This window comes from Pseudorasbora parva, chromosome 1 (assembly GCF_024679245.1).
Source record: "Pseudorasbora parva isolate DD20220531a chromosome 1, ASM2467924v1, whole genome shotgun sequence".
Classification (NCBI taxonomy): Eukaryota; Metazoa; Chordata; class Actinopteri; order Cypriniformes; family Gobionidae; genus Pseudorasbora; species Pseudorasbora parva.
The window spans coordinates 33583258-33605673 of NC_090172.1; the positions used below are offsets into that span (position 1 = coordinate 33583258).

The 22416-nt window shown below is 36.6% G+C and overlaps 1 protein-coding gene across 1 annotated transcript; it reads right to left on the reverse strand.

The window, feature by feature from the left end:
- Positions 1-286: 286 nt before the first annotated feature.
- gpt2 (glutamic pyruvate transaminase (alanine aminotransferase) 2) lies at positions 287-17834 on the reverse strand. The gene is made up of 11 exons (XM_067438106.1): positions 17254-17834; positions 15159-15248; positions 10198-10306; positions 9789-9919; positions 7724-7967; positions 6644-6723; positions 6050-6186; positions 5435-5609; positions 5118-5273; positions 4806-4918; positions 287-1681 (listed from the first exon to the last, which is right to left on the reverse strand). The coding sequence occupies exons 1-11, from the start codon at positions 17554-17556 to the stop codon at positions 1582-1584; spliced, it is 1638 nt and encodes a 545-aa protein (XP_067294207.1). The 5' UTR covers positions 17557-17834; the 3' UTR covers positions 287-1581.
- Between the last annotated feature and the right edge of the window lie 4582 nt (positions 17835-22416).

Below are 22416 nucleotides of genomic sequence, written 5' to 3' on the forward strand. Positions count from 1 at the left end.
TGATTTTCTAGCTTCTTCCATAAACTTAAACCTATATAACTTTTTTTTTTTCTTCAACAATCTTCCAAAGGTCTTCTTTGAAATGACAGTTAAAAAATGTTTATTTATTATTATCGATGCAAACGGTTAATAATGGCTTCATAATTTAAAACCAGGTCTGTAGCTCCCCCAGTCTAAATTTACACTTTAAGGAAAATTATACGTGGTGTAGCTTAGGCCTACCTTTTGTGTGTTCTTTGATTCTGCACTGAAAGCAGTGCTAAATTAGACAACAGACTGAAGTGAATAACGGTCTCCATCATTTTAATATTCAATTGAAAATACTATATACACATGTTAACATTGGCCATTTTCCAAAAATCTGTAAACAAAAACCACAAAGAAACAAACAAGCTTTTTAAAAAATTCAATATTACAAGCTATTAATGCATGTAGGTAAACTCATTTCATTAAAAGTTCAAAGGCATGAGTAAAGGCACCTCATATGAAGTGATAACATTAAAAAAAATGCAAGAGTGCATTAACAATATCCAGTCACCATTCATGGATTTGATATGAAGATGTCAGAGAGGGAGAATGATAATCAACTTTGGCAGAAGTCTCACTATTTCAAAGCATGTGATTGGCTGTTCGCTACTGAGCATGTGCACATGCTATGTAGTTATTCATAAATCAACATCTTGCTCGGTCCACTCAGGCTTTGATTATGATCAGAATCATGGTACAGGATTTTGTTTAATAGTTTAAAATAACTTGCAATGCAAAAAAGCCAAGAGGAAAATAAAAAACTGCAGTAAACAATTACAAGCCAGCACTTTCTCCACACATGCTTCCTTCAGTCCATGATTTCAGCTGTCACAATATTCCACTGGAGCTTAACTTGTGACCAGGCTTATAATTTTGTAAAATAAAATGTTTATGTACATTGCATGGCAATGAGTGCAACTAAAGATGAGGACAACACATATCAAAAAAGTCCCTTCCTGTAAACCTTCCAGAAACATGACAAGATGTGTTAGTCACATCACAACCCACACCGTCCCCCTTACCAAAGCAAAATGGCTAAATCTGCATCAGGCAAAATAGTTGAGTAGTTCATATAAGGTGCTACAAAAGATTTTCAACTGTGTGCATGTTAGTCTTGTCAAACCTCACAAATCAGTTCCTGGTTTGGAAAGTTGCATGATGTATGATAGAGGGTGTCTATTAGCCCCACACCCTGCTGTAGAATTAATGGTTTAAACGCACATTTTAAATGGGAAAAAGAAATAATGTTGTTGTGTCCTATTTTCACTAATGGGTTGTAAAAAAAATAAACAATCAAACAGTGTCTGACATGTCTGACTAAACCGCTAATAGTTCCCCAAAACTCATCCAGAAACCATTTCCTGAAATTATTAGTTCTGTAAACAAGGCTGTATTTCTTTAGATTTCATTAAATCATGTTTAAAATTAAAAGAAGAAGAAAATCAGCAAGATACTTGGCACTACCTCTACAGTTAAAGAGTAGTTAGCTTGTTAAGTAGTGCTAGAGCGAGCCAACTTATGTTTTCCAAATCAGGACACATCTCATCTCTGTAGTTACTCCACAGCAGTATACTCTTTCAGGAAACTGATGTGGAAATCTCGCACTTTGCCAAGAAGTACCGTTAGCTTCTCTGTGGATGGCAAGATTGTCATCCTGAAACAAGACAAACAGAGCAAAAATAAACAAGTGCAAGCAGTGTTACTGGCATATAAACGATTAAAACACAGGTGCCAGCAACTGGACACAGAAAACAATATCACATTAAAGCTGCAAACAGCGATGAAAGGGCTCTCGCACCCGTGCCGCCGCCACGCCGGAAACCGGAGCATGGTGGGAAATATGCATTTAGTTATATAAAAACAGGAGGACTACATCAGTTCTTTGTATTTGCCACACTTTCTGCTCCCAGCTGGTGGCGCTATTACAAACTAAATGTTTGAATGTAGATGCCTTCAGGCCAGGGCACTTATCAAACATGTGAAGTTTGAGGCAGATTGGACATTTTATGCTTGAGTTCAGGGTATATACAGCAATCCTTAAGTTAAATTTACTACTTTTTAATACCTTTTTTACTACCTTGAGAATATTTTTTAAAACCATCACGGCACTGAATTGCAAGTGTTAATCAGCGACCTTTCTATTATTTACACAGATTTTGACATATATAATATACAAAAAAGAATAGATTTAGAATCGACACCAGGAGGAAATCTGTTATAAGTTATCATTCAGACACAGTAAAACACATCTCAACATTCACAAAGGTTGGTTAAGGAGAAGCATTACTGCATACACATTCGAATTCAATTAATAATTGGTAATTCAGCAATTAAATGTAGTGTTTTTTTCCAACAACAAAACCTGAGCCAAATATTCCATTTCTATAACTGTGATAAGTTGTTGAATTTAACAAAATACTAAAAACTAGTGCTGGCAATCGATTAAAAACTTTAACTAGATTAAATCACACATTTTTTTCTGTGATTAATCGCAATAAAAAAATAAATGTTTTTGCACGTTTTTAATATATTTTTTTATTTAATAATTTCATAGTTAATCAAATAATGTAGAAACAACATAAAGACAGTATATTTTAAATACTTGTTTAAATGGCATCTTTTTATGAATGAAGGCCAGTATTACTGATATTAATACAGCTACTGATTTATTTTTATTTTTTTACATGTATTATTAGGCTTCAAAAATATTCTTTGTCTTTAATTTAAGTAAACTTAAAACAATGCTAACATAAACCCATAATAAATGTCATGTTTACTCCTGCCCTTCCTGTCTTAACTGTTAGGAAATATACAGAAATTTAATAAAGTTATCAAAGTTACATTCAGTCTGCACTGCATAAACTATAAATTAAATAGTTAATCCTTATTAAAGCTACAAAAGTTATTTAGTCAAGAGCAGCGAGTCATTTTCTCTGTTCCCTTTGTTCTTTAACTTTACTGACAGGAATCTTTACTGGCTGCTGTCCCTTTAAGAGCCGACAGATATGCCTTAAAGCAAGTCTAAAATAAAACGTAAGCCAGCCCCTTCTGTTGAGCGCGCAGTGCTCTGAGATGATGCCGAACGACCGCTAAATATGACGTCAGCATCAAACATACGTTGAGACGGAGACGAAAGATCTTTGATTATGTGCCCAGATATGCTAAAGCCCATATTTAAACGAACTAACGCGAACGCAGATAGAATTTCAATCAGAATAGTACACCTGATAGTCTGAAAAAAACATACCTAATTTGGAAAAAAATAATACCTCTGGGACGACATTTAACACTTTTAATGGCCTTAAATTTGACAATTTTGATTTATCACTTTTTAATACTTTTTAAAACCCCGCGGACACCCTGGAGTTACAACTATTTCCCGTTTCATGGCGATAATAGCATGCTTTAGCGCTCAGCTACGTGTTGTAGCCCATTTTAGAATGTTTCTAGAATGTTTAGTACTAAATTGCATATTTTATTAGCCAACACGTTGCCAACAAGTGGTGCTATGACTAACTGAATATTGGTATGTAGATGTCTTCAGCCCAGGACTCTTCAAACATGTGAAGTTTGGGGCAGGTTGGACATTGTATGCTTGACTTACAACAGCTTCCTGTGTCATGACGAAACATCAGACTTTGTTAGGCTGCCCTTCACGGACACACCCTTCAGGGAAAACTCAAGATATTTGCAATTTAACATCATCAAGGCCTTAAGATTAGACTGACCAAATACGATGTTGTTCTGGTTAAATTTCCACGAGGAGTTAATCACAGAGTAAAACATGATGCATATGCATTTAGATTAGACTGAGCAAATATGATGTTGATCTGATTAAATCTCTAGGAGGTGTTTGTTCAAGGACAACTTCTGGAAAGGGCAAAAAAATAAATAAATAAAAAAATAGCAGAGAAAATTCTAAATACCTCACTTGCTGTTGGGTTTTCAGATTTTGCTCCCCGGGACTTTTTGTGGGTATTGGATTGTTACATGCGTCTACCGAATTTCATACTTTTAAGCGAAACATTTCATGAATGAGGCTTAATTGAAATTTTATAGGTGGTGCTAGAGCGCCATTTTGCAACGCCTAATTCTGAAACCGATATCAGACGTATATCTTCGTGATGTGTGTGCAAAGTTTCTTGAGTTTAAGCATGTTTAGGCCCTCAAAACGGTCATGTCATGTTTTTAAATGAGAAGTGGTTTTTAAAAAAGTTAACCTGGATAAATAAATGTTAAATAAATAAAAATAATAAGTGATTCATTTCAGAGAAGAATAATTCCAATAACAATTCCAATAGGGTCCTCACACCATCTGTGCTCTGGCCCTAATAATTTGCCCTTATTTTGAATATTAGGGGGGAAGTGAATGTTTTCAAGAGCGATTTCATTCTTCTTGTTTAAAAATCAAAGTTGAAGTAATAATACACTGGTTAGTGTAAAATCTCAATGATATCTGCATAATGATGCCTGATGCATGGAAGTGCATAGCAGCTAATTCAAAAATGCTTGATTTTCTATACATTTTTTGCTAAAAACAAATTCTTCTGTTTTTCTGCTTGCTGTCATGTCACTGCTCAGGATAGTTGCTAGTGTAAGGTTTGGGACTGCGTCTGCCTGCGTGCCAATCTGAATGAACAATGAGCTAGATTGAATACTCACATGACAGGTGAAAAACAAAAAACAGATGCACTTGTGTGCCAATGACAAAAGGTCACGTGAATAAATGATATTACCTGATATCAGATCAAATGTTTGAATAACAAGAGCAAGTTTACCTGAAATGATAGGTTCCATCTTTCTGTCCAAAGCCACTGCCAGGAACAACACAGATCCCCTTCTCCTCCAGCAACCTCAGGCAGTACAGCATATCAGGCTGCACTCCTAGAGCCTGCCAAAGCAAATCGGTCAGATTTTACACATGCACTCCCTCGGTGACAGCTCAGTCCTTTTAATTTCAGACATTTTTCTGAAGTAATGAGTAGATGAGTAGCTTCTCAAGTGGAAACCGCAGACACCTAGCGCCACGATTCCAAAAGCAATAACACTCCACCAGAAAGCACAAGTTCTGCTGAAGTAGGAGCACTTGCCTTGGCTTCCTCCACCGCCTTAGGAGGGATAAAGATGCGAGGAAAGGCGTACATGGCCCCTTGGACGGGATTACACTTGATTCCTGGAACTGCATTCAGGATCTGCTCAGTTAGCTTAGCCTTTTCTGCTAAAGCACCCAGCACTGATGATTTCTCCTGAACGAAATCAGACAAACACCAAATCACACCCAGTAAAAACCAAACCCAGACATTCTTTAGGACCATTTACATAATAACAGGTAACTGATAATGAAGTTACTGTCAGTGTCAGCACACAATGTGCTTTTCTTCACCAAGCACCAGACTACACGACCGACCTGGTGGAACTGTTTGAACGAAGGCTCATCTGGTTGAGGAGGGTTGACGATGACATCCATTGCAGCCTGGCCAGCCAGGGGGGGGCACAGTCGAACTGATAAAAGCTTTACCAGCTGGGCCTTGACCTCAGAATCCATGTTGATCACCTCCATATATCCACCCCTGAAGCCACACCTATGGAAGGACACATGAGTTCTCTGAATTGAAGGACAAGGCTGCCCCATTCATTAGCTTAAACATAAATATTTAGTCATGTCTGAAAATCACAAGCCATTTAATTCTAATTAGGCCACATTCAAATTTCAACTTGGTTTTGATCAACCAATCTCAGTTAAATATCACATTTAATGCATTGAACTGCCTTTAAAACTCTACCAGTTCAAGCTGTCCTTACCAATACCAATAACTCGACACCGAGGGTGGTAGATATTTCTACATTGCATTATTTAAAATAGTAAATTACAAAGCCAGACGATGTCTAAATATGTTTCAGGATACTGTGGTTAAGTCATGTGAAAGTGTGTGAAGGGTCAGTGAAAGCTGATCTTAAGGAGGCCATCTCGAATTAAGGCACATGCTGACCCCTGCAGAGGTTAAAGGACAGGGACACTCACTCTCCCGTGTAGCCTTTGGAAGTGGAATGGAAGGAGGCGAGCTCCACACTGTTGAAATACTCAGGACCCATCTCATATAGCACCTTCTTGAAGGAGTGGAACTGACAGTCAGGAGCGTACACATTTTCCTGATACACCTACCAGCAGCAGAACAAACCAACATGTTAAAACAGGATTTAGGTAACTGAGGCACACATACTTTCAAATAGTTTCACAATTATACTCACCAAGACAGCATTTATTTGATCAAAAACAGCAACAGAAATATTTGTATACAATTTAAAATGTTTTTAAATTTAATTTAATGTAATACATTTAAAAATGTAATTTATTCCTGTGACCCTGCTGCAATTTTTCAGCTTCATTACTCCAGTCTTTAGTCACATGATCATTCAGAAATATTATAATGATAAAACATTGCTTATAATTAAAAATTTTAAAAAAATTGAGGAAACCACGATACAGTTTTTTGATAAGTAAAAAGTTAATAAGAAAAGCATTTATTTAAAAAAAATTTATCATGATCAGTTTAATACATCCTTTCTGAATTAAAGGTATGAATTTCTTGGTGAAAGAACATTTGATTGTGATTACCTCATCTGACATAACAAAGAGATTCTCCTCATAAGCAAAGTGCAAGACTTCTTCAATGCATTTTTTACTCTGGACCTGACCTGTAAAGAGTTAAGCAAAGTATATAATTTGCATCAACATCAAACCCAGCATGACCCATCTTGAAGTAGCATATTTTAACATGTTATTTACTTGAAAGCCGCTGTCCATAACTTTTTTGTGTTCAAGATTTACAAAAATTATATAATGAGAATGTACAACATGAATCTATTTTCCAAACAGTGTTTTTGTCTTACCCGGAATCATTATGGTACACTCATATTAAATGTTTATATTGGGACAATTTTAGACTGGTCTGGTAGGTACCACTGCGGAGGAGCACAGTCCCTGTGTGACTCACCATAGACACAAACAGAGAGAAGTAGCACCAGATGCAATGTTCTTCAGCAACACGCATACAGTTCTGTTTATTAACCGCTAGAGTGCAAAAAGTTACAGACTGCAGCTTTAATACCATAAGTTACCAGATTTTGTCTAACCACATGCTCTGAACCTGAAGTGTCTAAAGAGGTGCTAAAGCTGTGTTTGAAATCAGTAATTAGTTTTTTACATTTACTTCTGCCAATACAGCAAATGACACAGTGTACAAAATAGGGTGTGTTTCAGATATCATAAATATGCTTTTCATTGGAGCAGAACTCATGGTTCTACATCAGCATGACATTAAATACCACAGTACACCATCACGCCAAAGACAGAATAGCACAAGTTAGAGCGAAAAAAATAAATAATAATAATAAAAAATAAAAAATATAAAAAAACAACGGATCAAATACAGTATTTGAATTACTGCTTAAATTGGTTTGTCTTCATCACACAAAGTAATCAGCATCAGAAGACATAGAATATTGCCTAAAATTGTATGCATGTAATATTAGATCTCATTAGCATCATCCCCAATCACGAGGGATCACGACTGGAAAAAAGACAAGTGGTAAAAAGAACATGCTCTTCTTTCCAGGGCACATGCTATTGGATCCAAACAACCACAAGGGCATTATGTTTCCTAGCATACAAGAATAGCTTATACCATTTACCTACCCGTAGGATTGCCAGGGTTAATGATGCAAATGACGCGGGGCTGGCAGTGCAGTTTGGCAGCCTGATAGGCTCTGTAAAGCTCATTGATGTCTAGGGCCCAGCAGTTGTCCTCATCCAAGTAGTAGTTGACCTGTACTGCATCCATCTCTGAGATTGCAGCGGAGTAAAGTGGGTACTGAGGGATGGGGATCATTACACCGGTCCGAGAAGAGTCTTTCCCAGACACCAGTAACCGCAGAACAGTCTTAAAAACAAAGTTTGGGTTAGCTGGTAACCGGTGTTGCCACAGTTACTTTCAAAAAGTAATTTAATCACTGATTACTCCTTTAAAAACTAACTAAGTAACATTACAAGTTACTTTATTAGTTACATTCAGCAGTTGCTGACAACACCCCTGCCTCCTCAACATAGAAATGACAACCATTTTTGGCAACACTCACTTTGTTGGAAGTGTATTTTTAACAGTAACGTCAACAATGTATCTCCTGACCTGACTAGAGCCCTGCATTTATGCCCGAGCCTGATGGACCCCGACTTTTTTACGCCCCTAAGGCCGGGCTTCAGGCCAATTTTCACATCATACCTATGCCTTTTTTTTAGGCTTCTCCTTCGTTTTATATTTAATTTATTAATTAAAAGTAATTATGAGATGTGCTGCACTGGTGGAAACAACACGAGACCATAATAGCTTACGCGACTGTCAAGACATGGCTCACAGGGTTATAGAGTCCGCGCCAGCAGCAGCGCGCGTTTCTTCAGCAGCTGCTAGTGTTAAACCGGACAAGTGTAAATGTATCTGGTTGTTTAAACCACGTGTAAATTTTACTCCTGGCAAACGGTTAAAAATTAAACGTGTGAGTGTGTTATGGGCTATATGTTGTGGTCAGATCTAAATGTTGTGGTCAGATAGATATGACGGTGCTACTGCAACATGCATCGCCGCAAATGAGTAAAGCAAGCCAACGCAAATGGCCGTAAATGAAACTTTAAATAAGTCTTAGATGCTCAAAAACACAATCATCTTTAATACAAAATTAATAAATTATCTTACCAGTGCTTAGGTCGCTCTCTCATATTGCGGTCTTTAAATTTGAATTGAGCTGTTGAATAAAATGCATCTTGAATCTTTTCATTTTGCTGATGTGGACTCAATGAGCATATACCTTACACCTCCTCAAAAATAATATAAATCAGATATTCAATTCTCACGGTACAAGACAACCTGCATGTTCTTTTTTATTATTTTCACTTGTTTAGATTGCTTAGCTCATTTCGTTTGCGAGCGCCGTTGCGAGCTCTATCAGCCTGCCTCAGCTCGTCAAAAATGCCTTTTACTGTGGTGGTAATAGTAGGCTAAATTAACTAACATCATGATGCTTGAAGTGTTTTATATCTATGGATTTGATTATAGGCAAGACGAGTCAAGAGTTGATTTGAGAGGCTAAATTGATTAAACATGGTTAACTCACTGTCGGCCACTGTTCGCTTGGTCGTCACTTAATTTTTTTTTAAACTTTAACAAACAAAAAATTGCTCTTAACATTTTTCTAAAATTACTTAATAAAGAAATGAAATTAAATATAATTACTTTGACATTAAAAACAAAACTGAACTATTTTAATGGCTGCAACAATGTAAAAAAAAAAAAAAAACAACAAAAAAACAACACAGGCTCCAGTCGGACTCGGGCCGAGAATTTTGATAAGCTGTCGAACACGGGCCGGGCTAGGGCCTCCGTGTCTCGGGCCAGGGCCAGGCTGACATTTTAAGTTGAAATTTAAAAAAAATCCTTAAAAAAATCCTTTCCCAGTGACGCGAGAAGAAAGCAAAAATATATCTTTTTTTTACTAAGGAAAATTACTAAAATAGTAACTCATAAATTACTTTAATCTGATAACTGGTTTGGAAATGGTAACACGTTAGATTACTCGTTACTGGAAAAAAGTAGTCAGATTAGAGTAATTACTACATTACTAAGTAACGTGTTACTGGCATCACTGCTGGTAACACATGCCAAGTAAGCAGTCTAGCTCAAGTCTCTGATTTATTGTAAATATACAATTACCATAATGCCATCACTAGCTCCAGTGGTGAGGTAAATGTTTTCCCAGTTTGAAGGAGCTCCATCTCTTTTCTCTATGTATGCGGCAATGTCTTTGCGGATGTACTCTACACCCTGGCTTGCACTGTATGACCCTGTGACAGAAATGCATGCGTTAGCACTGTAGCACTTATGACTGCAAAACAACACTGAATAGAACAGAATGTTGCAATACAGGTCTATTGTTCCCCAGCTTCCTGAGAACTGCATGATCTGCGATAACAAGGCATCATGGATGCCTTCCAATCGCTACAGAGCCATGTTGTAAACAGTTTTATATTTTATAGAAGTATTTGATATTTTATAAAAGTATCTAATTCAATTTCATTAATTCAATTCAACAACACGTCCTCAGAGGGACAAATTCACACACCGAGACTGTATCCACCGCAGCCCTGCAGGATACGCCGTGCTCTCCATTTCGCATCCTCTGGGAAACTGGGGCTGTCCATCAGCTCAGGGAATGTGCAAAGAGCCACCACCTGCACAAATGAACAAATGCACTATTATTTGTCTGTAGTCAGTGATTTGCATGATGTTATATTAGTACTAAAAGGGTGCAGTGTGTAGTATTTATGAGGATCTAGTAATAGAAATGCAATATAAAATACATAACCGTACCGTATGTTTTCAGTGGTTTATAAAGACCTTACATAAAGTAGCGGTATGTTTTTATTACCTTAGAATGAGTCATTTTTATCTCCATAAATAGCGGGTCCCCTTACAGATAAATTGACATTTTGTGCCGTCACGTTTCTACAGTAGCCCTAAAAGGACAAACTTCTCTACAAAGAGCTACTCTCAGCTCTCTCCGACGATGACATTTTTGTCCTCTGTCAGCCCCCGTAGCTCCTCTATGTGCTTTGAAAGGGAGGGAAGAGCGTTGGGTGATTACAATTCACAACCTCACCACTAGATGCCGCTAAAATTCACATACTGTACCATTAAACGTATGGTGTTCAGATGCGCATACAGATCAGTGCTACACCTACTGCCAACATATTTTCAATAAACTCTCAATGCTGTGAGAGATTTTGATAAGAGTATTCTTTTCCTTTTTTTGCAATATTTATGTTGATCACAATTAATTATAGTACTTTACAAAATGTTATAAAATATATATTAACTATAAGACATAACATTGTTTATTATGTTAAACAATTATTTAATGAATTCCAAAAGCTCTAAACATCTTTAACGTGAAGGTGGATAACTTCAATATTGCTTTGTCCTTTTGTAGAACAGTTCCTCAAGATTTAATTATCACAATTTCCATACACTGTGCTGTACTGGAAGTTGAGGTGGCCATGATATGCTTAAGATATGCTTAAGAGTGCATTTGCAATCAAGATAAGTATTGTATTCATTATTTGTTCACATTCAATTGGTATATAGGAAATGTGTTTGTGTGACTTTGTATGCGCACTAAATTGGAATCAGCATTTTGAGCAGGAACTTGGGGAGGGACTGGACTCCACCAAGTTTCCAAGCCATAATAACTCATCAGGTCAGACACAGGGCAGCTTCCCTTTGGCTCCCTTTTCTTTAAATCATATGACCACACTTATTATAGACAATCTCTGCATGATCCCAATTTGCATACTATACTATCAGCTCTAGATAGAATTCAAAATTAGAATTAGTGTGTCCCAAAAATGCTGAAATAAGTATTCCAAAGAAAACCATATGGTCTACTTTTTCTAGTTAGAATTAGGGATGCATGATATATCAGCAACATATCGTCATCAGCTGATAAAGGATAATTTTTGATGTTATTGTTATCGATATGATAAGAGAATTTGACCGATATTTTCAAGTTGATAGAAAATGTATTACTTCCATCATAATACATAATACATAAGACTCTCTGTCCGAGAGAAGCTACAAGTTGTTATATTAAGTTTATGTTGTGCAAACATCTGATTAATCTCATGTAAGAATGTAGAATGTGTTTTGTTGAGTTAAAAAACCTGCAGCTCTTCATTGTACCGGTGATTATCTTCAGTTTCAACGCGCTCACAAACAGGAGAAGAGCATCCACAGGAGTTATGGGCCTTCTCCTATGAGTGATTTTAAGCAAATATAACTTGTAATATTATATTTCATTTGTATAAATATCTGATTGTTCTCATATAATAATGCATTTAGTTGTTAATAACCTTCTAAGTGCTCCAGTTTACGGTTGTTCATTCTCTTCAGTGCGCTCTCAAACACCAACGTTATTTGATATAGACTGACTCAAATTAAAGATGTGTACTATTTACTGTAATATTAAACATATTTTTTCACTTTTATTGTTCTCGTATTATTTTCATCAACCATTTCCTTATTTTCCATGCGGAGGCCATTTCATGCATGGCACATGCATTTTGCTGTTCAATAACTTGCTTCCATTATTAGGAATTTTATTTTTGTTAGCAATAGAATTTTTGGTAACATTTTACAAATAAGGTCTCCTTTGTTAATGCATTAAAGTTGGGTAGGTAAGAATTATCTAAAAAACTTTAGTCCAAATTTGTTTAAACTTTCTTTATATGTCAATACATAATTAAAATGTAAGTACTCTGAAAAAGAGAGTATAAAAATTGAGTGACTCTAGACTTTTTAATCTGCAATATACACCGCTCATTATTTTCAACCGGGACGAAACCATAGCTACCATGGCTACCACCCCTTTTGCTACCGGATCTGCCCACATGCGCACACCTGTTTGAGTTCAAGAGGCATGAAACCTTAGCCTAGTAATCTAGGCGCACCCTAGCGGCAGCAAATCTAATCTGCCGCAAGTGTCTAGCAACTCTCAATAAACTTCTGAGCTGTTAAAACCAAACTCTGGTCGGGCCAATTACATTGTGTATATAGTTGGTGGACGAGGCTTAACATAATGACGGCAGAGTTGCGCTTGCGTGCTACTAGTTAACACAGAGGCTGGCAAACGGCGGCCTTTCGATTCAGCTTTGGCCGTGACTCTGGAAGACTTGGAGTTAAGCTTTTCTCTGAGAAAATAAAGCAAGACCTTCTTAAAAAGGGAAGATGTGTTCGGAGTTTTGCCGACCGGATATGGCGAAAGTTTAATCTATCAACGAGCTCCGCTTCACGTTGCTCTGGTTGGTTGTAGCGTTATCCAATTGCGTGCAGAGGGAGTTTGAAAGACAACCGTTTATCCCGCCCCTCAGATTGAGCTGTCAATGTTAAGTTTCCAGACCAAACATCTTGATGTGGGTCTGGCTTGTCAGGCTAACAAAACCTAGGAAGAGCAAGTAATGGCAGAGAAAGAGCATTCAAAATTTACAGTGCCAGGATTTGTAGTCAGCGAAGAGAAACAATGCAAAAAAGGAAGACAGTACAAGAAAAGGCAATGCAAAAAAAGTCTTTGGATAAACAAAGAAATCAAACACGAGTAAATATCGGCGTGGCTTTCCAACGATGGCGAGAAAAGTGACTCCTTGCTGGCTGTATTTCTGCTGGACAGTTAATCTTTCATTTTGATTATACATTTTGTTGGTTTATGTTTTCATGAAGCATGTATCACTAGCACATGAAGCTGCCTAATATAGCTCATATAACATTACTTAGCATAATGTTACAATGTTATACACTTAGCCATTAGTAAAGTTGATAAATACTCAATATGCTTAGCTCAAGTTGATCGCCGTCTTGTTGAATTTCGCAAAATTTAACTTTAGATAACAAAATGCATGTGTAAAAGCTAGTACACCGCATCCAGGAACTTTTTTTAGAACTAAGTTAGCTTTAGCTACTACCCTCTGTCTGAACTCTTTTACCATATTCACTGGGAACTTTACCTGCACGTCTACAGCCTTTGGTTTTATTTCCGCCTTTGGTTTTATTTTATATTCTCTACCTATGTTTACTAATGTTTTTATCAATACTACCCATTTTAAGCTTTGCCTTATAAATATAACTAGCTTGTTACCTTAAAAAAATTTTTAATTTTTTTAATTTTTTAAAAAAAAAATTTTTTTTTAAAAATTATATATATTTATATAAATTAAATTATATACATACATACAATTTACCAGTATCGGTATTCTAGCTTGATAGTGAGTAGTAAAAGACATCTTATTTGTTTATATTCATACTGATAAAGGTAGATGTTTTATTACATGTGATTCTGACATGTCACTACATGCACTCCACTCCTTCTTCTCCGCTCGTCTCAGGTAAATAAAGCATCTTCCAGCTGAGCGGCCGGTGAGGCGCGTTCATGTATTTTGGGGGCGTGGCACAGGCGAATTGGAATGCAACATATGACGATCATGCTAGCATGAAAAGCAGTGTCCTGTTGGCTCAAAAAAGTGTATTTCACAAGCTGCAGTTCCAGGCCATCACACAAGCCTTTGTTCAGCTCATAATGAAAGGCTAGCTCAACTCTGACTAAACTAGGCCAAAAAAATGCACATTGTGTTCCAAAACCATGAATGGTAAACAAAAGCTGCTTTTCCTTCAAGCCAATGGAATCAAACTTCTCATTAACCTGAATAAACTTGCTCAAACTACAATGGTCTACGACTTTCACTAATCTTATTTCTAAGGATGCTTTTACACTAGTATGCTAGTATGCTAACACACCCGGGTTCAACTGAGGTCAGAATTTTTCGATGATGTAGATGCTTTTCTACTGTCCTTGTTTTTCTTCGCAAACAGTACAGAATGAGTCCTAAAAAGTGTGATCTCGGTTATGGTTCATGTGATCTCCAGTACCTTTAACTGCTGATATGTATGCAATCGTACAAAATTGCAGAAGTGAAAGCCCATTGATGACAAATGATTTAATAAATCTGTTTGTGTGCATGTTCTTATTTATTTTCCTGACAAACATGAATAACTAGCACACCATCAGCTGAAATGGACAGCTGAATGGAAATGTTTCAGTTTGCAATACATTCGCGGCAGATAGACGCAAGTGCTGTTATGTGCTGATGCTTGAAAACTAAAGGTTTAAACACCAAAAATTAAAAGTGAGAAATGCTATGATGCAAACGCACCGCAGTTCGAACCTAAAAAATATAATGAGAATACAAGCGGGGGAAAGGGGAGTATTCAAACTTACGTTTTGGACCAGGCAATCAAACAAAGTGTGAAAGCACCCTAAGATACCAGTGCTGTTTTTAAAGACTAGAAGTGTCATGTAGTAGAGATGTAGTTTCAGAAACATTGCACAGTTAATGTTTTGCTACATTTTGGCACAGATCAGCGGAACAAAATATGCATTTTTTTACAAGGGTAATAGAATGCTTAATTTAATGGCAATGTAATTTGAGATGAATACTGTCTCTTTAAGACTAGAATTATTTGTGCATTTGTGCTTACCTGTCTGAGGAAGGTGATTGGTTGCTGTCCCATGGCATGTGCGTCACCGATGTTGGCTTTGATAACTTCAGAGAAGGGTTTGGTTCCACCCTATAAGAGAGTAAGAGAGATGCCCATTATAGAAACAATGCTTCTAAACGCCCTAAGTTGCCTAGAATCCATTTTGCAAAGCACACACCAAATAAACATGCCCTCACATGCACCAAGCAGCTGTAGGGAAATTATCATGTCTTTCAATACTGCAGTGAAAGCAGGTGTTTTCTGGATGGATAATTAGGCTTGATAACAAAAAAAACAGGTTATGCTCATTCGCAGAAATCGGTGATGCTGTGAAATCAAGCTCAATATTATGACCTTCTACAGACATAAATGATCATTTTCCGATGTCACTTTCGATGTCATTGATTTTATGTCACTGTTGTCCTTAATCTGTACCATCTAGTCACATGCTAAGGGCATGACAACCAAGTTTAACTGTTAATGAAGGTCCCATTATGCCCTTGTCAAATGTCCTGATAACACCTGTTGATGGGATATAAATAGAGCTCTCTTTAGAAGTGCTCATCTGTCATTGCTGAGCATGCAAGCTCAAACTAACTTCTACATCATGGAAAATAAATGTAGATAACATTACTGCTGTATGATCAGTTTCACTTCTCTAGCTATCACCAGACCAAGCTCAATTTAAGACTGAACATTGGTCTGGGGAGTCTGCTCTGTATTTTCTACTGCACAAGAGGTGTTATAAATGGGCATTATTCAAATGACTCTGTATGCAATTGTATAGTCCTTCAACCAATCAGACCACAAGGCGTGATCAACGGGAAACGACCCATCGCTTCTCTATCCGTCATTGAGTTAAACCAGCCAATAGCGAGGCAGGTGGATAAGCCAGTCTGTGATTGATTGGTTCCCACAAAAGAGAAACAGTCTGGAAACCTGTACATTATTTCTACTGCTTCTGAGTTGTCAAAATCAAATCGCCTGCAGATCTAATGGGTTTACCCAGCGATCAGATGACTTTGCTGCATTGCTTTGATAATGGCACTGCAAGAAGGTCAGAAAGTGGACTGAATGCACAGTTCCACTCAAACTAAACAACCCGCATGGACACAGTAAGAAAGGGAAAGGGGGGAAATCAAAGTTAGCAACAACAAGGCATGAATGGCATTACTTCCAACCACTGAGCACATTTGGCATGTAAAAGAGTATCCCTGTCTAGTAGAAGTAATTTTACAGCTGTTCCTCCTAAAATGAACATTTAATCAATTTAATCTCACCATAAACATTTGTGACCAAAATTTACTTGAAATTTCTATATTTTAGTTTTTTAAACTACAAATTAAAGTTCTGACTGTTTTAATTTACATGTGAATTTTCAAGATTGCTGGTGTAAATGACATGCGCTGCATTTCTTGAAAAGCACTGTGAGCTAAGATTATTGCATTGGTGGCAAGGGTTCTACAATATACTTGGACTTTCAATGATTTTGGGTAATACAGCCCAGATTAGTTTATTCCTGTAATAAAAAAATATTAGTCAAATCTACAGAAATGGAAGCATCTTAAAAACAATATTCAAACAACAACCATATTTGATATATCGGATTAAAAGGCTCTATTATAAATGATGTATATGAAGCAGAGTAATAATAATAATCATATCAGTACTGTAATCACTTCATATCAATAGTCAGATTTGTGACCAATGAGAAACACAAATAGAACTCAAAATATACTCACATTAAAAAAGATTGAACAGGAAAAAAAAGTTTTATTAAAACGAAAAATGAACAACAATAACAACAACAAAAACTTTCTTTTAGGTCTAAAAAGAGCAATTTTGACCATTTTGCCACTGGTTACAGTTCTGCAAAAGAAGGAAACATACTTTTACTAACTTTTTTAACCTGTTAGAAAAAAAGTACACATTTTTGTTTCTATTGAGGCATTCAAAAGCCACGAACTGTGTGCTCATAATTGGGATTAAATAAATTAAATGAAGCACATATTTTACAAAAATGTAGGCTAGTTGTCTAACGTTACTTGTTGTCTAGTTGCTAGTTGTTGGTATTTAAAATTTGTTTCGCTCTGACCTCCTCCAGGCATCTCTCAATCTCTCCAGCTTTGGTGACGATGGGTCCTCTCACGGCGTACTCCACAGCCTTCACCAGCGGGTTCAGTGTGCCCATAGTCAGGGTCTTCTCCCGGATCTTTCCGTCCAAACCACCAGCAGCCACTTTAGCCTCGGCGGTACTGAAGCGCATCTGACCGTACTTCTCCACGGACGGACCTTGAGATTTGTGTCTCACGGTAAGAGATGTCAGTGTTACGGGGGCATAGTAATCGAGAGCTCCGGCGATCAACGACCGAGCTGCCAGCGACTGCAAGCGATACATGTCGGCAGAGTGAGGAAGTCGAGTTTGTCTGATGAGCCTTTCAAAAGCTCGAAACAAGGATGCGCGTGAAGGGACGCAACTGTAAAAGATACTGTAACCGTCTTTCTAACCGCAAGTTAGGAAAATTAAAGGATAAAAAATACAAATACAAAAAAAAATCACATCAGAAAATGCTTCTTCTGTACAAGGCCGATCCGCATTATCAAGTGCTTGACTGTATCACGCTCAGAGAGTCGCCTCATCATCGACTACTATCAGCCACCCGCCAATCTTTATGCGCTCTCATTCAGTGCTCTGATGTTACTGTTCGCATGGGGGTTGTAGTTCTCACGCTGCTGCTTGATCCACTGTCACCATTCCGTGCTCAGAAATAAAACTACAATACCCAGCGCTGTATGGTTTAGCGCAGCCGGTGGGTGTGTATGAGAGGAGGAGACTTTCCGACTGTCACAGCAGGCCAAAATTTCATCAGATACACACAAGAGAACACAAAAGTAGCCTGTGCACAGGGGCGTAGCCATCTTTTCAGAAGTGAGGGGGACAGAAATGTCGTAATACCCCCCCCCCTTTTTTTTTTTTTGGACCAATATAATTTATCACATCTCCTGCTTTTAATTGGGCAAGATATCAAATACACTGCTGAACAATAACCACTAATTAATATCTATAATATTATTCTCCTATTTTTTATGCCAATTTTATGATTGGTTTATATACTACAAACAATTGTGCATTAAGTTTCCATAGATTTTATGCAATGTAAAAAAATATAGATATATTCTAATGTAAACCATGCTGTTCTCCATGTGAAGATATAGTAAAGTGTCATTTATTCCTGTGATCAAAGCTGAATTTATCGTCATTACTCCAGTCTTCAGTGTCACATGATCCTTCACTAATCATTCTCAGATGAGGATCTGATGATCAACAAACATTTATGATTATTATCAGTTTTGCTGCTCAAGGTGCTGCTTAATTTTTGTGGAAACCATCTAAACATTTGTGGTAAAATTAAAAAAGAGAGAAATTAATACTTTTATTGATCAGGCATGCATTAAATTGATCACAAGTGATATTTTTAATATTAAAAAAGACAATGTATTTAATAAATGCAAATAAATGCTGTCCATTGAACTTTCTATTCATTAAAGAATCCTGAAAAATAACATGTAGGCTATCGTGGTTTCCACAACATTTTTAAGCAGCACAACTGTTTTCAACACAGATAATAATTATAAATGTTTCTTGATTATAAAATTATTTTTTATATCTTATATCTTGATTATATCTTGATTATTATATCTTGGTTATAACGATTAGTGAAGGATCTTGTGACACTGAAGACTGGAGTAATGATTATAAATTCAGCTTTGATCACAGGAATAAATTACTATATATATTCACATAGAAAAAAAGCTGTTTTAATTTGTAATAATATTTCAAAATAGTACTGTTTTAACTATTTTTGATTACATAAATGCAGCCTTGGTGAGCAGAAGATACTAAACATTAAAAGCTGCATTATTCAGGCTACTTTATTGTCAATAAATAGCCTACATTGAGATGACTTGAAAAACACACATAAAGCATATATTGTCGCAATCGTCTGATTGTCGTCGTCACGTTTCATCACTCATAACGATTGTTTTCCTTCAGCTCAGCTACAGCTCCAGAGGTATTACCTCTACGAATCCGCTTTTGGTCTTTCTGTGAGAGCGCGCCCTCCTCATATTTAGATTCGAATAAAATTACAGGTCCTGCATAGATAATTTTTTGTCTCTGAATTTAAATCTTGATGTATTCACTTTGGTTTCTATGTAAATACATTTGCCCGTGACCTCAAGAAGCGCGCTCTCAACCGAGATTAGAGAAAGCTGTTTTTTAGCGTCCCTGTTAACTTGCCCGCCCTCGCGCAGGTTCGAATCCCGCTCGGAGCGGGTCGACTAGGATCGGTGAGACCCAGTAAAAGTGCGGGGGACGAAAATACATTTTATTAAAAGTGAGGGGGACACGTCCCCCGCGTCCCCCGCGTAATCTACGCCCATGCCTGTGCAAAACCATGTGCAAAACGCAACATTTTTTTAAAAGCTACCATTTCAGACATGATTTCATAAGCTACCATTTCATGATTTCATATCTGGTGACATGTGACATATCTGGTAATTTTAGCATTTTTCCTGTCAGGATAATTCCAGACAATTAACCTTTAAAAAAAATTCTTAAATATTTAGGTAGACGATAGTTTGGTAGTAAAACTTAATAAATAAATAAATAAATAAATAAATAAATAAATAAAGTGAATAAGACCGACCTCAGATTTTCTAATATCACTGCTATTAAACACAAAATGATCTTCTTGTCTGCTTGTTTTGCCTTTTTTTTCCCATTACATTAAAAGAGTAAGCGCAGAAGTTAAAACATTCAAAATATGGCATATATGACACATTTTGAGAATGCTTTAACAACCGGTAAATATGTATTTTGTAATATGATATTATTACACATACAGGTACCGGTCGTTTAAACTCCATACTTGTTTAGAATGAAATAAAAAGAGAAATAATCTGTTTAATAATATTTTTTCATCCACTAAATTTAAGAAATACATTTCATTTTCCTTTTTTGTAGTTATACAATTAAAATGATCATTACTTGATTATAAACAATATATTGAATAATCTGGAGTATTTAATAATTATATTTAATAATTTTCCCTTTTATTAAATACTTTTTGCAACCTCCTTTTCCAAACAGCTCTGGATCTTGTATATAACGGATGAGTTTGGAGATCAGAGGCCATTCCTCCAAACAGAATCTCTCCAGATCCTTCAGATTTCCAGCTCCATGTTGGTGCTTCTTCTCTCCAGTTTACCCCACTCATTTTCTGTAGGGTTCAGGTCAGGGAACTGGGACGGCCATGGCAAAAGCTTAATTTTGTGCTCAGTGACACATTTCTCTGTTGATGTTTTGTTTTTGGATCATTGTCCTAATGAAAGATCCAGCCATGGCCCATTATAAGATTTCTAGCAGAGGCCGGTTTTGATCTGGTATTTGCTAGAATCCATAATGCCAATTATCTGAACAAGATGTGCAGGACCTCCAGCAAAAAAATAAAAAAAATAGACCCACATTAAAAATCCAGAGGTATATTTAACCGCGGACATGGCATGAGGTATTTTTTTTATCCTTGTTTATGCCACTTTTTTGGTTTCATCTTACCATATATTCCGGTCCCTTTTGAAGTTCCAGTCCTGTCTGACAACTGAATATGCTGGAGTTTGTTTTTGGATGAGCAAGGAGGATTTTTCTTGAAACCCCCCCAAACGAATGTGGTGATGTATGGGGTCCAAGACACACACATCCTCTTCCAGGCAGATTCGTATATCATCAGTTGTGACAGTGGTCGGAGGGGGCATTAGTTGATTGGAACTTCTTGATTATTGCGCTGATGGTGGAAATGGGAATTTTCAATGCTTTAGCAGTTTCCTTAAAGCCACTTTCTATTTTGCAAAGTTTAACAATCTTTTGCATCAGAACTACTATTTGGTTTACTCATTGTGATGAATGATTAAGGGAATTTGCCCTGTGTTTTCACATATTTATACTCCTGTTAAACAAGAATTGATAGACGATTTGTATTTCCCTATAGGGACTATATAGAACTATAGTCACCCTGGTGTGCTAAGGAAAATGTAAATATTAATGACAATACTTCAGAGATTTATATTACTCATAATATGACCCTTGTGGCTTGTGGCCAACGTGTTTTTGAGAAAAACATTTATTTAATGCGTTTTTCTCACGTTTAACAATAGTACTCTAGTAGTGAATACCTAATTTAAACATCAATATGGATTTTTACCACAAACTAAAGTCAAATGAGAAAGAAGAGAATTGAAAATATTTGTTGACTGCAATGTAATCTGAATGAAATGCTGCCATCTATTGGAAGCAAATTTCAATAACATCCTATATAATGTTTGTTTATTTGTGTTTGTTAAACTAACATTTAAGTATTTTAGAATGCCCACTTTTCCCTGCCACAACATTTGTTTGCCAGGTTTCTTTTATTATTATTATTTATAAGTAATTTTTGATAAGAGGCAAATATTTGGTAAACTGAAGAGTGTTTAATGACTGGGATGAAATACATTTAACAAAAATAAATAATTCTAGTTAGTTCCTAAACAAGATTCTCTTTCAGTCACAAAACGTCATTAACACCCTATGTACCAGTAGCCTACATCATCTGTGTGAGGTTAAAAGAGCAGTGTTGTGCTGAACAATGACTTGTTTAGCATATGAAGAGGACATGGGTTTCCCACACCCACAGTGCAACCAACAACCACAATGTCTGCAGAATCAAATATAATATTATTTTAAGATTTTCTTTTCTGTTTCAATACGCACTTGACAGGCTTTAGCATTAAAAGACCATTTTAAATGACATGGACAAAATACTTTTATGTTGTAATTTCAAACCACCAGGTCTCATGTTTAAAGCAGTGTTTGGGTAAATAATACATACACACTCTTTCAGTCTAGCAGTCTGTTTTTTTCACACACACACACACACACACACACACACACACACACACACACACACACACACACACACACACACACACACACACACACACACACACACACACACACACACACACACACACAAAACTAACTGCTAGACTAAAAGAGTTGTGAAGGAAATGCTTTCCACAAAGGCAGCCTATAGAAAAGCTCCAGATGCAGTGATGACATATTTATGTAGAATGGGAGGATTTTTTTATGATACTCAAGATTAGTGTCATTAAGTAATTAGCTTTCTAAATAAAAATCAGCTTATCTCCCACATATTTATAC